The following is a 21,223-nucleotide window of genomic DNA, read 5'->3' as shown; positions in this document are numbered from 1 at the left end:
GGGGGGGGGGCGCAGTGCCACAGATATCTACTTTATAGTTCAATAAACAAGTAATCTGACTTTCCTGGGACCCTTGGGGCATACTTGGTATCTAAAGGAAATCGCTACTAAACACAGGTGAGGATCACAAGTCCCATGCTTGCTGACTTTCCACATTTTTTTCCCCTGGTCTTGGCAAAAATATACCACATTACCTTATGCCTTGAAAAATGGTCTATTAGGTTGGGAATTATAACATGAAAGTAAAAAGTAAAATTTCAATAAAATAAGATGTGAAACATCTCCAAAGTAGAAAGTGTCGAGGTTTTTGTCCTTTTGAGAGTACGCCTCACCCCAAGCATATCTGTACTTCCCAAGTCTAAGTAAATATTAGAGTCCAGTTCCTAATCTAGAACCCAGAAAGTCTTCACCATGAGTTTGATATTCTGACATTTAGGATGAAAACTGACCCTATATTGATGCATAACAAGTAAGCTGTTTGATTATAAAATAAGAATGGGGAAGGGGGGGGGCTGTGGTTTGTCTTTTTTCTTTTTCAGCCTCAACTGATTTGGTTTTCTCATGAATACTTTCTACCCTTTTCCAAATTTTTTTTTTCCTTTTGGCAATTGGGATTAAGTGACTTGCCCAGGGTCACACAGCTAATAAGTGTCAGATGTTTTGTCTGAGGCTGGATTTGAACTCTGGTCCTCCTGACTTCAGGGCTAGTGCTCTATCCACTGTGGCACCTAGTTGCCCCCTCCCTCTTCCAACCTTCAAAAGGACAGCCAAAACATCTTCATTTCCTCCCATGTATCTAACATCTTTTTCTGCACAGAGCCCCCTCTCTCAGGCCTTACTCTCCTGGGAAGTGCCCCTGGTGATTGGAAGGAAAGGAATGTCAGCCTCAACAGGTTCTACACAGCTGTAAAGGTTTTGAAAACTGGTCTCTTTAAGTGTAGAAGGGTGCATCACCAGAGACTTAGGTTTTGAATGCTAAAACCATCCAAGGTATGGCTGGGTAGGTGGTATAGAACTGTAACAGCTTTTCAATGCTAAAGTTAAAAGGTATACATATCTGTCATTAGCATTTCAAAGCTGCCAAAGATAAAAGGTAACTTTAAAAGACCTGAATTATTTTACCTGAAAGTTTGTTTTCAGGATTTTTAACGAAGCAAATTTTAGGGTTGGGTTAGAGGTAACTTAGAACTAGGCATGCACCAAACCAACCTGTTGGTTTCTTGCCTTGCTAATAATTGCCAATACCAATACAGATATAAACAGGGACAAGGGTTTTCCACCTTTTTTTCCCTAATTTGTTTTCTGCACCTATAAAAAGACATAGTGACACACAAATGACTCAGATTCTTCAGCTACAATGTGGTTTTGTCCAGCTGGCTAGATGATCAGTTCTTCCCTTCCACAGCATACACATAAGTGTTCCATGGGCCACAGATTACAGCTTCCACGTGGAGCAGATTGTCTGCGAAATAGTCTACCCGTTGGGGCTGATCCAAACTGGCCGTATTCTTGTGACCAAGTTGTCCATATTTACCTGGAGTAAACAAAAACAAATGCCCTCTGCCATTCCCTCTCACTAACCTCACAGCCCCTGCTACTTCTGGGGAAATGACTCACTCCCCCTCTCCCCACCCCTGCCGCAGTCCCTTAACAGGAGGAGTTACTTCAGGTTACCACTGGTAACTCTGGAAACCTAAAAACCCCAGCAATTCCAGTGGTTGGAAGTACTTGAAAACACCTGGGAAAAGCCAAAGGGTTTTACGTGGCACTCCTGAAAGGATTACCTCTCTAGCCTTCCTCTAATGTCCCTTGAAGACACACACAAGGAAGTGCCTGCTGGCTCTGAGTTCCTTGCCTTTCCTCTAATATTTTCCTCTGCTCCTGGGGACTATGTAGTCTTCAGGGCCAGAGGACTTAGTGATGGACCTCCTAGATCCCCCTCCCCAATAATAAACACTGGTCTTCCACCCTTCACCTTTGTTTTTTGTAGACGTGAATTCTTCCAACACTCCTTCCCCTGACTTTTCTGCAGGTAAGGTTACTTACCCCAGCCCCAAGTATAGAGTTCACCATCTCCTACAATTGAAACAACAAAAGTGAGACAGTCGCCACACCTTGTAAAGACATTTAACAGTTAGCCAAGAGTTTAACGCCTTCGAAGAACCTGAGAATCATGTACATGGACAAGATGTCAGGAAACTATAGAACAGGTGAGTTCTCCCTGGCCAACAGTGAACAGACCAAGCCTGGGTATAGAGCTGGGTTGGTGCTTTGTTTGCTTTGGTGGAAAATTGCCTGGACAAGGGGCTTAGTCCTGTAAGAGGACTTTACCCTTACTGGCAGCCACTAATCAGCCTTTGCTGATTACCTTCCTCCATTTACTATCTCAGCCTGGGGTTGATGAAACTAGCTAGTGCCACAGTCACCAACCAACCCCAGGCCCAGCCTTACTTACGTGTCACCACAGCTGTGTGTCGGGATCCACAACTGGCCGTGCTGACCTCTGAGCCACTGGGAAGATCCAGGAATGCTGGGAAAGGCTGAATTGATATGAACTGAGCAGGATCTCCATCCCCAACCGTGGCTGGTATTTTCGCTTCAGGACTGCATGAGCAGGGCCCAGAAGCTCAGGGACAAACAAGCAATTCTCAGTTTACTGAGTAGATCAATGGCAAAGGCAGCATAGGGCTCCTAAAGGGGCTGTGTAAATTTTGTTGCAGTGAGAGGTTGGCTAGGGATGCTATAATGACACGCATCTTGGAGGACCAGAATGAGAGGGAGAGGGGCCAAATACTAAAATGTAACCTCTTACCACCTGCCACTGTCTTCTCTCTTTCTGCTATGGCTCTGGAAGGCAGTGCAAGCTGCCCAGATTCATTCCAGCCCCAGATATAGAGATCACCAGCCTCTGGGGGGGAGACAAAAAAAAAGCTTTTTAGTGCTAGCATTTTTTTTTTTTTTTGCTTTTTGGTGAGGTAATCAGGGTAAAGTGACTTGCTAGGGTCGATCACACAGCTAGTTAAGTGTTATGTGTCTAAGGCCGAACTTGAACTCAGGTCCTCTTGATGCCAAGACCAGAGCTCTATCCACTGCGCCACCTAGCTGCCCCTTAGCGCTAGCATTTTTATAGAAAGTAAATGGAACAGTGTGACTTCTTAGCAGGGTGGCGGTGGGCTCTAGCCGCAATCAGTTGGCCAACAGTCAGTCAAGCATTTGTTAAGCCTTCACTATGTGACTGACCCTAGGCAAGTCACTTAACCCCAACTGCCTCCTAAAAATGGTGGGATTCTGGCTGAGTCTCCACAGAAGTCAGGAGGGGGAGGTGAGAAAGGAGAGCATTCCAGGCATGGGAGACAGTCAATGATAAAGAAGAGTTTTGAGAGATGGCATGTCCTGTCTGAGGAACATCCAGGAGGCCACTGCAGCTGGGTCTTAGAGGATCCACAGAGGGGAGGAAAGTGTAAGAAGCCCAGAAAGGTAGGAAGGAGCCAGACTGTGAAGTCTGGCCAAAGTCTAAATGCCAAACAGCACTTGATATTGGATTCTGGAGGTAATAGGAGCCAATGGAGTTTAGGGGCGACAAACAAGACTAGACCAGGACAAATTTAGGAGAAAGTTGGGACAAATCACCTTGGTAGCTGAGTGAAGCCTAGATTAGAGTGGGGACAGACCAAAACACTAATGCAATAGTACAAGTGTGAGCTGATGAGGGCTGGGGCGAGTATGTATGCTGCCAAGGTAGAAACAACAAGACTTGACAATAAAATGAATGTGTTGAATGTAAGTGAGCAGTTGAGGATCACACCAAGGTTGCAAGCCATGACTAGAAGGATGGTGGTACCCTCAACAACAATAGGAAATTTGGAAAGAGGGGAGGGTTTGGGGGAAAGATAATGAGTTGTATTTTGGACATGTTGAATTTTGAGATGCCTACAGGACATCCAATTTGAGATGACCAAAAGGCAATTGTGGTTTTTGGTAATATGAAGCTATAGGCCAACAGAGAGGCTAGGGCTAGACATAGAGATCTGAGAATTATCTGCACAGAGATGGTAATTGAATTCATGGGAGCCAATGAGCTCAACAAGACAGCACCAAGAGAGGCGATAAAGCCCAAAACAGAGCCTTAGGGGACATGCCTGCCTAGTGAATATGGCCTGATGAAAGACCCAGCAAACGGAACTGAGCAGAAGTGTCATGAACAACTATGGAGGAAAGAAGATACCGAGAGATCAATAAGAATGAAGACTGATTGATGACTTTGGAGAGAGAAATTTCAGTTGAATAATATAGTAAGAGTCAAACTACAGAGAATTTAGAAGAGTTAACAGAAGAGGAATGGGATGTTAACTAAGGCTGGATGGATCAAGAGGGATTTAAAAACATTTTTAAAACAATTTTTAACTAATTAATTTTTATTTTTCAAAAACCACTTCCATAAGCTTTTGAGTTTAAAATTTTCTCCCCCTCCCTCTCCTTCCCCCTCCCCAAGATAGAGTGCAATCTAATATAAGCTCTACATATACATTCCTATTAAACATATTTTCACATTAGTCATGTTGTAAAGAAGAATTAGAACCAATAGGAGGAACTACAAGAAAGAAAAAACAAAACAAAACAGAAGAAGAAAAAAAGAGCAAATAGTATGCTTCGATCTGCATTCAAATTCCAGTTCTTGCTCTGGAAGCAGCATTTCCATCATGAGACTTCTGGAGATGTCTTAGATCCATGCATTGCTGAGAAGAGCTAAGTCTATCAAAGTTAGTCATCACAGAACGTGGCTGTTATTGTGTACAATGTCCTCCTAGTTCAGCTCAATTCGATCAGCATCAGTCCATGCAAGTCTTTCCAGGTTTTTCTAAAATCTACCTGTTCATCATTTCTTATAGCACGAAAGTATTCCATTACATTCATATACCACAACTTGTTCAGCCATTCCCCAACTGATAGGCATCCCCTCAATTTCCAATTCTTTGCCACTACAGAAAGAGTTGCTATAAATATTTTTGTACATGTGGGTCCTTTTCCCATTTGTATGATGTCTTTGGGATACACTCCTAGAAGTGCTACTGCTGGGTCAAAGGGTATGCATATTTTTACAGCCCTTTGGGCACAGTTCCAAATGGCTCTCCAAAATGGCTGGATCAGTTCACAACTCCACCAACAATGCATTAATGTTCCAATTTTCCCACATCTTCTCCAACATTTATCATTTTTCCTGTTTTGTCATGTTGGCCAATCTGATAGGTGTGATGTGGTACCTCAGAGTTGTTTTGATTTGCATTTCTCTAATCAATAGTGATTTAGAGCATTTTTTCATATGATTATAGATAGCTTAGCTTTAATTTCTTCATCTGAAAACTCTGTTCATATCCTTTGACTATCAATTGGGGAATGACTTGTGGATTTTTTTTTTTTTTTAAGGATGGGAGAGATAAGAGCTAGTTTATAGGCAGCAAAGAAGGAGCTGGTTGTCAGGGAAAAACAAGATTGGAGAGAGAATGGGGAAGATACAGGGGGAACTCTACTGGAGAAGATCAGAGGAAATGAGATCAAAGGTGCACCTGGATAGGTCATGGGAAACATAAAAAAATAGTGGGGCAAGATGTCTAAGTGACGTGGGCTAAGGGAGGAAAGAAGAATAACTCCTTATTGAGTGGCCTCACATTGAGGCCAGGTCCTCAGCTGAGAGAAGGTGGATGCATTGGGAAGCTTGAAGAGGGATAAAAGTTTGTAATAGCCATTGTGGTGAGTGAGATATAAATCTATTAGGGAGGCATAAAGGGCTTGCCTGGATGCAGTTAGGCCCCACTTGAAATTATGTAACACAAATTTATAGTGAGCCAAGGGTCAAGAACAGGCAGTAAAGAAGGACCTAAAAAGCATTTATTAAACCTTCTACGTGCCAGGAACTGTGCTAAACACTTCAAAACAATCTCATTTGACTCTCACAACACCCTTGGGAGATAGGTACTATTATTAACCCTATTTTACCATTGAAGAAACTGAGGCAGACAGCGGTTAGGATACCTAGGGTTGTGCAACTATTTAAGTATCTGAGGCTGAATTTGAACTCAGGTCTTCCTCCAGTGCTCTACCTACCTCGCATCCTAAGGCTGACAAGGTAGTGATACTATACAACTTAGCATTTAATGCATTCCACAATTATTCATTAATTTATTGAACTAATATTTACTGGCAGTCAATATGTGCAGAGGATTGTGCTCAATGGAAATGACTGGCTTGTGAGTTGGTTTTGTATCTCCTTTAGTTGCCAAAGACATGGACAGAGGCATAGATAAGGATGGGATAGGAATCCCACTGGATGGGAAGGCTGGAAAGAGCTGCAACCTGCAGGTTGGAAGGAGTAGCCTCCTCCTGTATGATGAGGCTATAACTCACTAACAAGTACGGAGGAAGTACTAAGTAAATCCTTGAGAGGAGAAGGCCACAACTTAACATCTTTGTATCCCTCACAGTGGGCCAGTGGGCCAGTGATAGCCACTTAATAAACACTTAGCTGATGGCCAGGCCTGGACAACACCCCTTCTCCAGGGCCCTGTCCAAGGGCTTACTACCACTTACTCACCACCCCCAAGGAGATCTGTAACTGGGCTGAGAGAAGGGGCCCAGGCTACCACAGGAGCAAGGATGAGGAAGCTCACCACTCACGCAGAGAGAATGCCATCCGCCAGCTGCGACCTGAGCCATGGTTAGGCCCTGAAGCGCCTCCACCTGTCGGGGCTCCAGCTCTGCCTCCAGGGCCCCGTGGCCCAGCTGCCCAAGTCTGAGCAAAGAGAGGTAGGCACTGGGGTTTCAGAGCTCTCTGCTCAGGGCTGCCCATTTCAGGCTCAGGGCCCCCACCCTGACCAGATTTCCTCCACTTACCTGCCTGTGCCCCACGTGTACACCTGCCCCGTTTCGTCCAGCAGCAGGGCATGCTCTGCCCCCAGCACCAGCTGGCGGGCCTTCAGCTCAGGGGCCAGGGGCTGCGAGAAAGGCTGCCTGGGGCTCACATACCACCCTGGCTCGGGAACTAAGGGTAGCAAAGCAGGATCCAGGGGGCTTCCTCCATGACCTCCAGCCTGGTCCCCAGAGCCAGAATCCTTCTTCCGGCCTCCCTGACGCAGGATCTTCCGTGTCCACAGGGGCTCCCCTTGCAGCTCAGAGGCTGCAGCCCAGGCCTGCACCTCCGCTGGGGTTCCCTCCACCTCCACACGCAGCACCAGCACATGCTGCTCTGAGGCCATGGCGTCCCTGCAGCCAGAGAGCTGGCCGTTCACAGAGCCTGACAGCACTAGGCGCCTGTCTCCTGGAAAGGAAGAAACATCCTCACCTAGGGCTAGCGCCTGGGGGTTGTACCCTGGAGGTGGGGTGTGAGAGTACACTGCACTGGGCCTTCTGGGTCGTGTACACTGGGGTGGAGTTGTGCACATTGAGATGAGGTATATATGTCCACATGCTGTACAAATGAAAACTAAAGAACTCTACAGGCAGAGATTTCCCCAGAAAATTATGACACCTGCAGACTTGTCTATCCCCAGTGATCCGTCTACCACAACTTACTTATGATGGTCACTCTGTAACACCACCATTATTTCCTGTTCCCCTCCTACAACTTAAATATGAACTGGAACTACCCCATCTTTTATCTATTCTTCACCCTGTCCATCCAGATATAAAACTTCAGAAATTACTATTTTATGATTTGCTAGATGAACTGATAAAACCTACCAGTCTAGCATCACACAAATCAGCGTTTTGTTTGTTTTCCGAAAAACCTATTTTGTATTTGCATTGACTCCATAACAAGTGCAACAAATCAGTATTTCCATGGATATTTTTGGGACCAAATATGACTTCAAAGTACAGGTCCAGCTAAGGATTTGCACATTAGAGACCAGTTGTCCACAAGATAATTTCCCAACCAATCTCTGTGTGAAAGTGCATGGGAAATCTTGCTGCCTTCCACCTACCAAAAATGGAGTGGAACCACAGGGATGTGTGTACATGTGTGGATGTGTGTGTGATGGAGTTGTGTGCTCCTAGATGGAGGTGGGCCTACTGGGATGGGGGAGGGCTGTGCGTACCGGTATGCACCGAGATGGGCTGAGCACGCGGATGGGGAGGAAGCTCTGGGGCTGCAAGACTCAGGAAGGTAGTGGGCTGTGGAAAGAGGAGGGGGAGGGGAAAGAGCCTAAGTGGCGAAAGGAGGAGGGAGAAGAGGAGAACGAGAATGGGAAGGAGAAAGGAGTGGGAGGAAAAGAGGAAGTGGAGGAGGGGAGGAGAGGGGAAACGGGGTAGGAGGGAGGGGGAAAGAGAGGGAGGAGGGGGAAGAAGAGTAGAGAGGAGGAGGAGGAGGGGGAGGAGACGAGGAGGAAGGAGAAGGAGGAAAGGAAGAGGGGGAACGGGGAAGTGGAGGGGGGGAAGGAGAGGAGGGGCGGAGGGAGGGTGGGGGAGGGGAAGGAGGAGCAGGGGGAGGGGAGGAGGGAGGAGGGAGGGGGAAGGAGAGGAGAGAAGGAGGGGAGAAGGGGAAGGAGGAGCGAGAGGGGTGCGGGGAGCTCACGAGTCAAGAAGCCGGTGAAGCTCCAGCTTGGCCGCACTTGGTGGACGTCAGTGACCGCAGCCTGGGCCTTTTCCGGGTCTCCCTCCCCGATGTCCTCCAGCACCAGCGGCTCGGGGCCGTGCAGGCTGCTCCGCGGCCCCCGCTCGGAGCCCAGGGCCTGCCCGAAGCCGCGGAAGCCAAACCCGAACCAGCCGGACCGCTGCGGGGCCCCCATGCTGGAGCGAGCTGCCGGCCTGCTTGCGACAGCGCCCTCTGCTGTCCTGAAGCGGCGCGCCGGCTCACCCAGAGTCGGGGCTCCGGGGGGCGGGGCTAAGGTTGGAGTTTACTTTTTAGGGCTAACGACCGGGCCGCATGAGAACATTCATCCCCTCCAGCTGTAATACCTTACCCGAGTAGCGCTTTGCATCGAGTCGGAACATAGTGTTTGTTAAATTAAAAAAGCAAGTAAAATTGAATTACACGTGCAAATTTTCTACGCATTTAAATTTCTTCCAATAACTAGCCTCGTGTCTTTCAGCAAATGACTTTACCACTCAGGACCCAAGTTTCCTTGATCTGAAATATTTAATAACCTAAATAACAATCACTGCAGTGTGACAATTGGGTATAAATAATAACAGCTAACATAATAGCATTGTAAGGTTTGCAAAGTGCCTTATAAATATCTCATTTTGATCCTCACAGCTCTGGAATCTACGTGCTATTATTAAAAAAAAATAAGCATTTTACATAAATTGCTGTAAATGACTCTCCTGTTTGTTTCCCTAAAACATAAGAAGTAGAAAGATGAAGAGGTAATGCGTTCAAGGAATAGTAGTTAAATTCCTTGGCTCCCTCCTCTTCCTCTGTCCACAGAGGGTACCTATACCCTTACCTGCTGGTGTGCTGCACAAAGGAATATAAAAATCTTTTTTACATTTATATTAAACATACTTTCACATTAGTCATGTTGTAAAGAAGAAGTACAACCAATAGGAAGAACCACAAGGAAGAAGAAACAAAACAAAACAAAAGAGCAAATAATATGCTTTGATCTGCAAGGAATATAAACTTTGATGGCTGAAACCTGGAATAGAGGGCAATCTTCAGATTTAATGGTTAGATTGCTTTCTTAAGGACCATGCCTTAAAAATCCCACATAACTCTGGCTCTCGTTGATTGGCCAACAATAGTCCCAGCTCAGGCGTTACTTGGTCATTGTTTGGATTCTGATGGTTCAGAGTGAGTGTAAATAGCAGTTGTTTCTGTTTTGGCCAGAAACCCTGAGGGTCTTCCCTCCCAGATTGATTTGATTTGATTTGATTTTTTGACTAGGTAAAAGAGGCCATTCTCTGCCCCATTTCTTACCTAGCCTTAACCACTGAATGGGCATTGCCTCAGTTAAACTGAGACCTGGAACAGAACTTAACTTTAAAAGGCCGAGGCCCACTGCATCCAGGACCATCTCCAGTCATCCTGATCTATTTCTTGCCATTGGACCCAGATGGCTCCAGAGGAGAGAGAGGCTGGTGACTTTGCATAACCCTCCCTCACTTAAATCCAATTAACTTGCAAGTCGTGACATCACCTTCCTGATGTCATGGTCCTCTTTGAGAATGAAGGACAAATAATAACTTAAATTCCTTGTCATGTTTATTGCCAATCTGTGAGGGATTGTCTGATGTTGGCTACGTGCCACGTGGGGGTTGTGGCAAGATGGGGCAGGTGTGAGGGATTGTCTGATGTTGGCTACATGCCACTTGGGGGTTGTGGCAAGATGGGGCAGGGACAGGATATTAGGAAGTAACCAGAGCTTGTGCTCCTGAGGCAGGGGGCTGTGCCACGTGGGAGTGGGACGGCAGAGAACTAGCTTCCTTTGTCATGTCCTGTCCCTTGGTGCAGTGCTAACCCCAGACATCCCCTTCCAGTATCTGATCCTACAACCAATCACTAGTAGGCAGGCTGAGGAGGAGGGGCTAGGAAGGTATATAAGGGAGGTAGGGATCGGAGCGCTCTCTTGCTCCTGCTCCCTTGCTCCTGCTCTTGCTTTCCTGCTTGGCCTTGCTGTGATGGTCTCTGAGTAAAGTTCGAGTGCTTGCGCCTCCTGATCGGCTGGTCTCTATGTTTATCCAGGTGGGCTCCGAAGACTGGTAGGTGTGACCCTGGCAGCCTGCTCCTGTTAGGAGGAGAGTGCACGGCCGCGACCCGGCACACCAATCCACTAGTACCTCCCTCATAAGGACAGAATAGGTGTGAACTCTGTCCTTAAAAAAAAAAAGGATTGGAATGGACCACAATGCATTAGGGTTTGTGGTGGAAAAGACCTTTAATCTTAATATTATAGGATATTATCAAAATAGGACTTAGACCTGGAAGTACCTTAGAAATACACAAGAGACCCCTTATTTTCAAATCAGGAAACTGAATTTATAGTGATTTATGAATAAAACATTTAACTCATGTATTGGATATTTCTCACAAAACATTTTAATTCTTCCCCCAGTTTCCACATCTAAAAAATAAGGGGATCTATTGTCACTTAAATGTGTATATTATAAAGAGAAAATACATATATGTGTGTGTAGATAAATAGATAAATGTAAGAAAGGATTAAGGAGTTAGTCTTCCACAACAGAACAAGGAGATTTTGAGGACTTACAAGATCTTGTGGATAGTCCTTCAACCAATCAGAAAGTGCCCCAAACATTCCTCAAATGACTAGTTCCTTAAGAAAGCCCTGGAGGCTAAACCTGTTGCAACCAGTCGGGTTCAAGGACAAAGCCTCGAAAGGGCAAAGGCTTTTCTCCACTGCACTTGCTTAATATTAAATATTAACTGATACACCCTGAGGTCAGAGATAGCCACCATTTTGAACATGGGACCCATGAAGTAGGTGGAGTTAATGGAACATGGAAGAACATGCCATGGGCTGTCCAGGAAGAGTATAACTCAGATGAACTAGACCAATCATAGCACTGGCAGGTGGAGTATGGATCTTACTAGCAGTTTAAAAAAATTGATTGTACCACTGAACCAGCACCAAGGTGCTACTAAAGTGCGTTGTGCCCGCTTCTCTCTTGAGGAGTGTAATAAAGGCTTTCCTTCACTCACTTATGTAGTAGATTTTTGTTTCAGATTTTTCTAACAATAAGTAAATAGAAAGTGTTTAATAAATGCTTTTGGAATTTGAAAGCAAGTACTCTTTTACTTTCTATATCAAAATAGTTAACAACCAAGACTTACAGAATCTGAACAGAATAAAGGCTCCATCAAAAGTTCTCTAGAATTCTTGTTCACAAATAGCATTGTAGTAAATATGCTGAGGCTCAAATACTTTACAGCCTCCTCAGTGAAGTCTAGAGTTATCAAAAGAATCATTTTCACTATCCACACTGGGAAAACAAACCAAATTACAACATGCAATTGCATGAGCAGCCAACTAAGGAAAACCCATTGAGTTAGGTTTTTTGTTGGAAAATTATTTAAAAAAAATTTTTTTTTACGAGGACTTACCTTTCTCTCCCACTACCTGCCATCCCCTCCCCTAAGTATACATAGTCCAACAAAACACATTTTCATATTGGCCACATCCAAATATTCATGTCTCATTCCAGATTTTTAAGTCTACTTCCCTAGCCGGAGACAGACAGTGTGATTCATCTTCAGTCCACTAAGACTCATGGTTAATCATCCAATTAATTGAAGTTCTTAAGTCTTTTGATGTTATTTGTCTCTATAATGTTGCCATTATGTAAATTATTCTATTTCTGCTCACTTTAATCTGCATTAGTTTTTTGAGATCTTCCCACTTTCCTCTAAACCTATCCATTTAATCATTTCTTATTGCACAATAATAGTTCATTACTTTCATATGACACAATTTGTTTCAGCTACTCCTAATAGGTGGGCACCTCCTTAGTTTTCAGTTTGGGTCTACAATAAAAAGAGCTGTTACAAATATTTTTGTACTTTTGGGTCCTTTTCCTCTTTGTCTGATCTCTTTCTCTAGGTCAAAGGGTATGCATAGTTTGATAAGGTTGGGATCATAGTCCAGATTGTTTTCCAGAATAGCTGCACCAATTCTCAGTTCCACCAACAATGTATTCCACTGAGTTATTCTTGAATAAGTGTTACATATGTATAATAAGTAGGGCCCAGAACTGAACAGGAAGGAAAAGACTGGCCTATACAGCACTGGAAAAGTGGAGCAGTGCTTTTGATCCCAAGCTATAACCAGCCAAAACAAAACAACACCCTTCTAACACCACATTCTCTCTCCCAGTGGTGCTATCTAGCTGTGAATTCTAGAACACTGTGATCTCAGAAGAATAAAGATGTCATGTGCCCCAAGGAACGACAAATAGTGGTAGGCTGCAGGACATTACTTATGATGAGTGGCATTCAAGTGGCATAAATGATATAATCAAGGACATAGATTATGGAAAAAGATTTGAGTTTATTACATAGTGAAAGTGAGGTGGGCTGGTCAGGATGATCACAAGTAGACAAGCCAAGTGTGATACTGTGAGAGAAATGATTATTAAAAAACAATGATTTGGGGAGATCCAGAGTTTCTCCTTTTTCCATAGTCCTCATTTCAAAGTATAGTCTCTTGAAAGACATTACTGATAATGAGATTGAATTAGCTCTCTTGATCTTGGTCAGACCCCACTCAATTTTATAAGGAATTTAATCCTATTGTGTTCTACTCAGGTTTCAACAGGATAAATTTTTTTATTAGATTGCCCAAGCCTAAGGGTAATTTTGAAGTAAATTACATAATCAAAGTTCATTAGAATAGGTTCAGCCTCTCATAATATTCATTCTCTCTCATTACTTGATTTTTTAAATATTAATTTATTTTTCATTTTCAACATTCACTTCCATAAGCTTTTGAGTTTTAAATCTTCTCCCTTTCCCTCCCATCCTCCCTCCCCAAGACAGAGTGCAATCTGATATAAGCTCTACATACATATTCCTATTAAACATACTTTCACATTAGTCATGTTGTAAAGAAGAATTAGAACCAATAGGAGGAACCACAAGAAAGAAGAAACAAAACAAAACAGAAAAAAAAAAAGTAAATAGTATGCTTCGATCTACATTCAAACTCCGTAGTTCTTTCTCTGGATGTGGATAGCATTTTCCATCATGAGACTTTTGGAGATGTCTTAGATCCATGCATTGCTGAGAAGAACTAGACCTATCAAAGTTAGTTGTCACACAACATTGTTGTTTGTCCTTCATTCTCAAAGAGGACCATGACATCAGGAAGGTGATGCCATGACTTGCAAGTTAATTGGACTTAAGTGAGGGAGGGCTGTGCAAAGTCACCAGCTTCTCTCTCCTCTGGAGCCATCTGGGTCCAATGGCAAGAAATAGATCAGGATGACTGGAGATGGTCCTGGATGCAGTGGGAGACCTTGGCCTTTTAAAGTTGAGTTCTCAGTTTAACGGAGGCAATGCCCATTCAGTGATTAAAGTTAGGTAAGAAATGAGGCAGAGAATGACCTCTTTTACCTAGTCAAAAAATCAAATCAAATCAAATCAATCTGGGAGGGAAGACCCTTCAAAGTTTCTGGCCAAAACAGAAACAACTGCTATTTACACTCACTCTGAGCCATCAGAATCCAAACAATGACCAAGTGAGGCTTGAGCTGGGACCTATTGTTGGCCAATCAATGAGAGCCAGAGTGATTTGGGTTTAAGGCATGGTCCTAAAGAAAGCAATCTAGTCATTAAATCCCAAGATTGCGCTCCATTCCAGGTTTCAGCCATCAAAATTTGTATTCCTTGCAGATCAAAGCATACTATTTGCTCTTTTTTTTCTTCTGTTTCGTTTTGTTTCTTCTTCCTTGTGGTTCCTCCTATTGGTTCTAATTCTTTACAACATGACTAATGTGAAAATATGTTTAATAGGAATGTATATGTAGACTCTTCTTTCCTTTTTTTTTTACATTCCATGATAGATGTTGGAGAAGATATGGGAAAATTGGAACACTAATGCATTGTTGGTGGAATTGTGAACTGCTCCAACCATTTTAGAGAGCAATTTGGAACTATGCCCAAAGAGCTTAAAACTATATACAACTGACCTGGAAAATAGATGAAGCAGATCAAGGAGAAAATACTTCAAGCAACCAGAAAGAAACAATTCAAATATCATGGAGTCTCAGTTAGGATCACTCAAGATTTAGCAACTTCTACATTAAAGAAGTGGAGGGCTTGGAATATGCTATTCTGGAAGGCAAAGAAACTAGGATTACAACCAAGAATAATCTACCCAGCAAAACTGAATATAATCCTTTAGGGGAAAAAATAGATATTTAATGAAATAGAGGACTTCCAACCATTCCTGATGAAAAGACCAGAGCTCAATAGAAAATTTGACATTTAAACTGAAGACTCAAGAGAAGCATACAAAGGTAAAATGAAAGAGTAATCATAAGAGACTTAAGTTAACCTGTTTATATTCCTATATGGGAAGATGATAAACATAACTCCTAAGAACTTTATCATCATTAGGGCAGTTAGAAGGAGTCTACATAGATAGAAGTCATGGGTGTGAGTTAATTATGTTGGGGTGATCTCCAAAGAAATGTAGACATGAGAAAGAGGGATGCACTGGGAGAAGGGGGAAGGGCCAGGTAGAATGGGAAATATTTCTCGTATAAAAAATGTGTGCAAGGAAGAGTTTTTATAGTAAGGGGGAAATGGGGAGGTGGGCAATGCATGAACCTCACTCTCATCAAAATTGGTTCAAAGAAAGAAGAATATATATACACAGTCAGTTGGACATAGAAATCTTATCTTACTCAATAGGGAAATAGGAGAGGAAGGCAATGGTGAGGGGGGTGAGGGAGGATGACAAAAGGGAAGGACAGATTAAGGAAACAGTGGTCAGAAGCAAAACAGACTCTTGAGGAGGAACAGGATAAAAAGAGAGAGAAGGATAAACAGAAGAGAATAGGATGTAGGGAAATAAACTATAATTATAACTCTAAATGTGAATAGGATGAGTTCACCCATAAAATGGAAGTGGATAGCAGAATGGATTAGAAACCAGAACCCAACAATATATTGTTGTGTACAACAATATATTCTGAGACAGAAAGACACCTGCAGAGTTAAAATAAAGGCCTGGAGCAGAATCTAGCTGAAGTAAGAAAGGCAGGAATAGCAGTCATGATCTCAGTCAAAGCAAAAGCAAAAATAGATCTAATTGAAAGAGATAAATAGGGAAACTTCATTTTTGCTAAAAGATACCACAGACAATGAAGTAATATTAAAAAATTTTTAAGGGCAAATTTCTCTGATAAAGGCTCTATTTCTCAAATATATAGGGAACTGAGTCAATTTTATAAAAATAACAGCCATTTTCCAATTGATAAATGGCCAAAGGATATGAATAGACAGTTTTCAGAAGAAATCAAAGCTATCTATAGTCATATGAAAAAGTGCTCTAAATCATTATTGATTAGAGAAAAGCAAATTAAAACAACTCTGAGGTACCACCTCACACCTATCAGAAACGACAAATGCTGGAGGGGATGAGGGAAAATAGGTACATTAATGAACTGTTGGTGGAGTTGTGAACTGGTCCAACCATTCTGGAGAACAATTTGGAACTATACCCAAAGGGCTATAAAATTGTGCATACCCTTTGATCCAGCAATACCACTACAAGGTCTGTAATCCAAAGAGATAAAGGAAAAGGAAAAGGACCTATTTGTGCAAAAATATTTATATTAGTTCTTTTTGTGGTGGCAAAGAATTGGAAATTGAGGAGATGATCATTAATTGGGGAATGGGTGAACAAATTGTGTCATATGATTGTGATTGTGCTATAAGAAATAATGAAGGGATGGTTTCAGAAAAACATGGCAAGACCTGTATGAACTAATAAAGTGAAGTGTGAAGAATTGGGAGATCATTGTGCACAGTAGCAGCAATGTTGTAATGATGGTCATCTGTGAAAGACTTGGCTATTCTGATCAATACAGTGATCCAAGACAATTCCTAAGAACTCGTGATAAAAAATTCTATCCACCTCCAGAGAGGGAACTCTTTGGAGTCTGAGTGCTAAATGAAGTATAATTTTCTTTCTTTCTTCCTTTTGTGATATGGCTAATATGGAAATATATTTTGCATGCTTTCACATTTGATATATTATTTGCCTTCTCAGTGGATTGGGAAGAGGTGGGAGGGAGGAAGGGAGGGAGAAAATATGGAACTCAAAAGTTAAAAAGAAAAGTATGTTATAAAAGTCAAAAAAATTATCTGCTGTATGCCAGACACTGTGCTAAGCTCTGGGGACATAAAAAAGGAGTTGGAGAGAAGGCAGTCCCTGTTATCAAGGAACTAACTAACAATCTAATGGGGGAGACAATTTGCAAACACAACTAAGTACAAACTTATGTATGTATACACACATACATATATACATATTATATATATATTATATATATATAAAATACAGGATAAATTATAGGTAATCTCAGAAGGAAGGCAAGATTAAGGAAAATTGAGAGAATCATATGAGAAAGGAGTTTTTGTAAAATCTGTAAGACCTTTCTAGAGTCATTTCCCAACTTTCTCCTGGTGTGAGGTTTTGGGAGTTGGGGTATGAAGTGGGGTGATGGAGGAAAGGATTGTTTTGGGAGGAGATCTGGTGAGGGAATTAAAAGCTAGTATTTATATAGTGCCTTGAAGATTACAAAGTGTTTTATAAATATGAACTCATTTGATCCTCACAACAACCCTGGGAGATAGGTAATATGATTATCCCTATTTTACAGATAAAGAAACTGAAGCAGACAGAGGTAAAGTGACCTATAGCTTTTAAGTGACTGAGGCCTTATTTGAACTCAGATCTCCCTGATTCCAGGCCCAGAGCTCTGTCCACTGTGCTACTTAGCTGTCTCAACATAAGGATCTTGAGGGAAATGTTTTGGCATAATAAAGAGATTCTATGATTTCTCTCTGACCTTGAAGGCCAGTTCTGTCTATTCAATTCAGTTCTTTTTAAAACATAAACGTTATTTTGATTTCCTTTGATAAATGCAAATGTTCAAATATATGACTATGTTGATTTCAAATGATTATTCATTTCTATAAATTTCCCTTATTTACTGATGGTTAACCTGCCCCTGAAGTTACATAATGCCCATTTTGTTGTTGTTTTCCTGGTCTTTCTTGAACTTTTCTATGTCCATAGCATGAATTTGTTGCTGTGTATTACTTTCCAAAATGGTGGGACCAATTTAGTATTCTACCAGCCATATAGGGATACAGTAGAGAAGAGACCTCAGTTTGAGGCACAGAAAAGTATAAACTTAACTATGTCTTTTCAGTTTATCAATGTTCTTCCTAAAAAGTGGCACCCTGACCAGAAAACCTAGCTATGCTACTTTCTACCTATGGGATTTTGAATAGATCTATTTTTATCCTCAGTGCTTAGAATACAGTAAGCCTTACTGAAGGTTTTTGAAGGACAAACAACAACCTGTGAGTAGTAGTAGGAGCTGCCCCACTGGGGACCCAAATGTAACTGGCCAATTGGGCAACACAATGCATATGCTCTCTTATCTTTCTCCCTCTCTCTCTCTCCTTCTCTCTCTTTCTCCCCTTTTCTCTCTCTCTCTCTTTTCCTTCCCTCTGTCCACATAGGGTATCATACCCTTATCTGTGGGTACTCTGCCCAAAAGAATGTAAATTTTCATGGCTGAAACCTAGAAAGATTTTTGGGGGTTTATAGGCTAGATTTTTTTCTTAAGGACCATGCCTTAAACTCAAATCACTCTGGCTTTCATTGATTGCCCAACGATAGGTCCCAGGCCAAGCCCCACTTTGTCATTGTTCAGGTCCTGACTTGCCCAAAGGGAATATAAATAGTAATTGTATCTAGCCAGAAACCCTGAAGGTCTTCCCCTCCCAGATTGTTTTTTTTTTTTTTTAACTAGATAAAAGAGGTCATTCTTTGCCTCATTTCTTACCTAGCCTTAATCACTGATTGGGCATTGCCTCAGTCAAACTGAGACCTGATAAGGACCTTAGCTTAAAAAGGTCAATATCTCCCACTACCTCCAGGGCCATCTCCAGTCATCCTGATCTATATCTTGCCACTGGACCCAGATGGCTCTAGAGGAGAAAGTGAGGCTGGTGATTTTGCATAGCCCTCCTTCACTTAAATCCAATTCACATGCATGTCAAGGCATCATCTCCCTGAAGGCAGGGTCCTCTTTGAGAAGGAAGGACAAAACAACAACAATAATGGGGTAAAATAATTTTTGATTCCTTCCCCACTAAAGAGATCAGGAGAATCCAACAAGAATTTGGTAAGAATACTTCCTCTTTGGTTCTGCTTCTACTAGACATACTTCCCTAACCTAACAGCCAATTCACACATTATTTCTTGGGGTGGGTTATTTCTTCAGCTAGACAATATCATTCATTTTACATAGATTCTTAGTCTTCTTTGGGTGATGCTTCATCTTAGTTTGTGTTTTCTTGTCTTAGTCTTTCCACACAGAATCCACCCCAAATTGTTTGAGGCCTCTCACCACTCCCTCTGGAGAAGGGGAGGAGTGTCCCAATATCAGGGAGGCTCCACCCCTCCAGAAGGATTGAATGTTAGGTTAGTTTATTGCCCTTTCCCTCTTAAAAAAGACCAAAATGACATCATTGTGTTAGAGTCAAGTTATGATGGGTCCAACTGTGGCTGATTAGACCAATATGAGCTCAGAATGCTCTACCATATTGGGCACAAACAATCCATGTGGACATTTGGGGTGGATTCTTCATAGGGTTCATGAATCTTCTCTAGGCAAGCATCTCCAATTCCTTTACCAATCCTCATATGGCATTGATTTGAGCCCCATTACTTTTGGTGATTGGTAAGCTAATACATACGTATCCAGAAAGGCAATGGCCTTTCTAAGATATGTCAGTACTGTAGTCTGATTTGACTAGTGTTTTAGCACGTAGTAGTCAACTGATAAATCCTTGTTGATTAACTACAGTGGGTCTATTGCTTCCCTTGTTCTGGAACCTAATGTAGCTCTCCCAAACCCCCAGGTTTTCTCCCTTCCTGTCGTTAGCAGTTAACTCAACAGGCAATTATTAAGCACTTACTGTGTGCTAGGCACTGTGCTAAGTGTTTAAGTTATATTAATATTTTTCTGAAATAGTGTTTCTCCAGAACTTCTGCTTGTGGTAGTGGAGACCTGACCTGCTTTGATATATGGGTAGTATTCTCAAACATCAGGTTTTGCCTTGCATTCTTCTGATCCAATTTTACCAGTAGTGTTAAAATTTGAGTGGTTCTCTCTATTGCCTTTTCTTCTGAAAGGCGAAATTCTCAATGCAAGTCAAAAATTTCAGATATTTGGTTCAGCAAACATTAAGGGTGGCAACCCAAACTTGTATCAATATGCAAATCACACAGTAGGTGCAATGACCCTCTCTGATCATTAATGTCAGGAAGATGTGTGCTTACTACAGGTGTTCAACATTATCATGGAGGAGATCAAACTGAAGATTGCACTTCAAAGGAGTATTTCTTAGAGATGATGAGGTCCAAATGTTCCTGTTGGCTGATGACATTGGTTGCATTAAGCCTCTGAACATTGCAGAGTCTCCTGATTGAGATCCATCATAACTCAGAAAAAGTTTGGCCAAATCATGAATACAGGAAAAATCAAATAGATGAAAAATGTTTATTATATACTGTAGAACTGCTTATAGATCTTGGACAAAAATGGCAAATGGACACTGAGTTGGGCCTAGAATTGAACAATATAAGAATGGACTAGAATGCCTTTGAGAAATTTCAAAGTTCTTTGAATGACCCAAAATTCTTCCTGAAACCAAAGCCTATTTTTTTTTAGTATTTACCAATCTTCTCCCAGGGTTTTTATTGGCTATAGGTCATGGCACATTAGTCTCTGAAGAATTGAAAATTATTATCATTGCTGTATAAGGACAATGGAGAGATCTATGGTATATATGAATAGGTTACATCACAATACAAACAGGAAATTATAGGCCTTAAGAAAGACCTTTTGTTTTTGACCTTACCCACCTAAAAAGACAAATCTGGAAATATTTTATAACATTTTAGAGAAACTGAAAAGGAGGTTTTTAATATGCTTCCAGAGTTCTTTCTCTGATCATGTTCTTCCTTACTTTCAATTTTATTAATCTCTCTTTTGATTTTTCAGCATTTCCAATTTGGTGTTTAATTAGGAATTTTTAATTTTTTTTTCTAGGTTTTTAAGTTGCATGCCCAATTCATCAATCTACTCTTCTCTATATCATTGATGTAAGCAATTAGAGATATAAATTTTCCCCTAAGTACCACTTTGGCTCTATCCTATAAATTTTAGTACATTGTTTCATTGTTGTCATTTTCTTTAATGAAACTATCGATTGTTTTTATGATTTGTTCTTTGACCCACTTATTTTTTAGGATTAGATTATTTAGTTTCCAATTAGTTTTGAATCTCTCTTTCCATTGCCCATTATTGAATGTAATTTTTATTGCATTATGATCTGAAAAGTATGCTTTTACTAGATCATGTTCTTCCAAACTGTGAATACTGGGCTTTTTTTTTTTTAATCATATTCTTATCTCAGCCCTCTTGATCTTCTGCTGCACTGTAGATTAATCTGGTAGCA

At 41.7% G+C, this 21,223-nt stretch overlaps 1 protein-coding gene across 1 annotated transcript; it reads right to left on the bottom strand.

The window, feature by feature from the left end:
- Nucleotides 1-667: 667 nt before the first annotated feature.
- RCCD1 (RCC1 domain containing 1) lies at nt 668-8,780 on the bottom strand. Its single transcript, XM_027851431.1, has 7 exons — nt 8,567-8,780; nt 6,889-7,312; nt 6,666-6,787; nt 2,813-2,908; nt 2,456-2,626; nt 2,047-2,076; nt 668-1,534 (listed from the first exon to the last, which is right to left on the bottom strand). Exons 1-7 carry the CDS (start codon nt 8,778-8,780, stop codon nt 1,386-1,388), a joined length of 1,206 nt encoding a protein of 401 aa, XP_027707232.1. The 3' UTR covers nt 668-1,385.
- Nucleotides 8,781-21,223: the final 12,443 nt, after the last annotated feature.

This window comes from Vombatus ursinus, unplaced genomic scaffold (assembly GCF_900497805.2).
Source record: "Vombatus ursinus unplaced genomic scaffold, bare-nosed wombat genome assembly UNPS02009205.1, whole genome shotgun sequence".
Taxonomy (NCBI): domain Eukaryota; kingdom Metazoa; phylum Chordata; class Mammalia; order Diprotodontia; family Vombatidae; genus Vombatus; species Vombatus ursinus.
The sequence above is the reverse complement of the archived record's forward strand: the minus strand, read 5'-3'. Positions and strand labels throughout refer to the sequence as shown.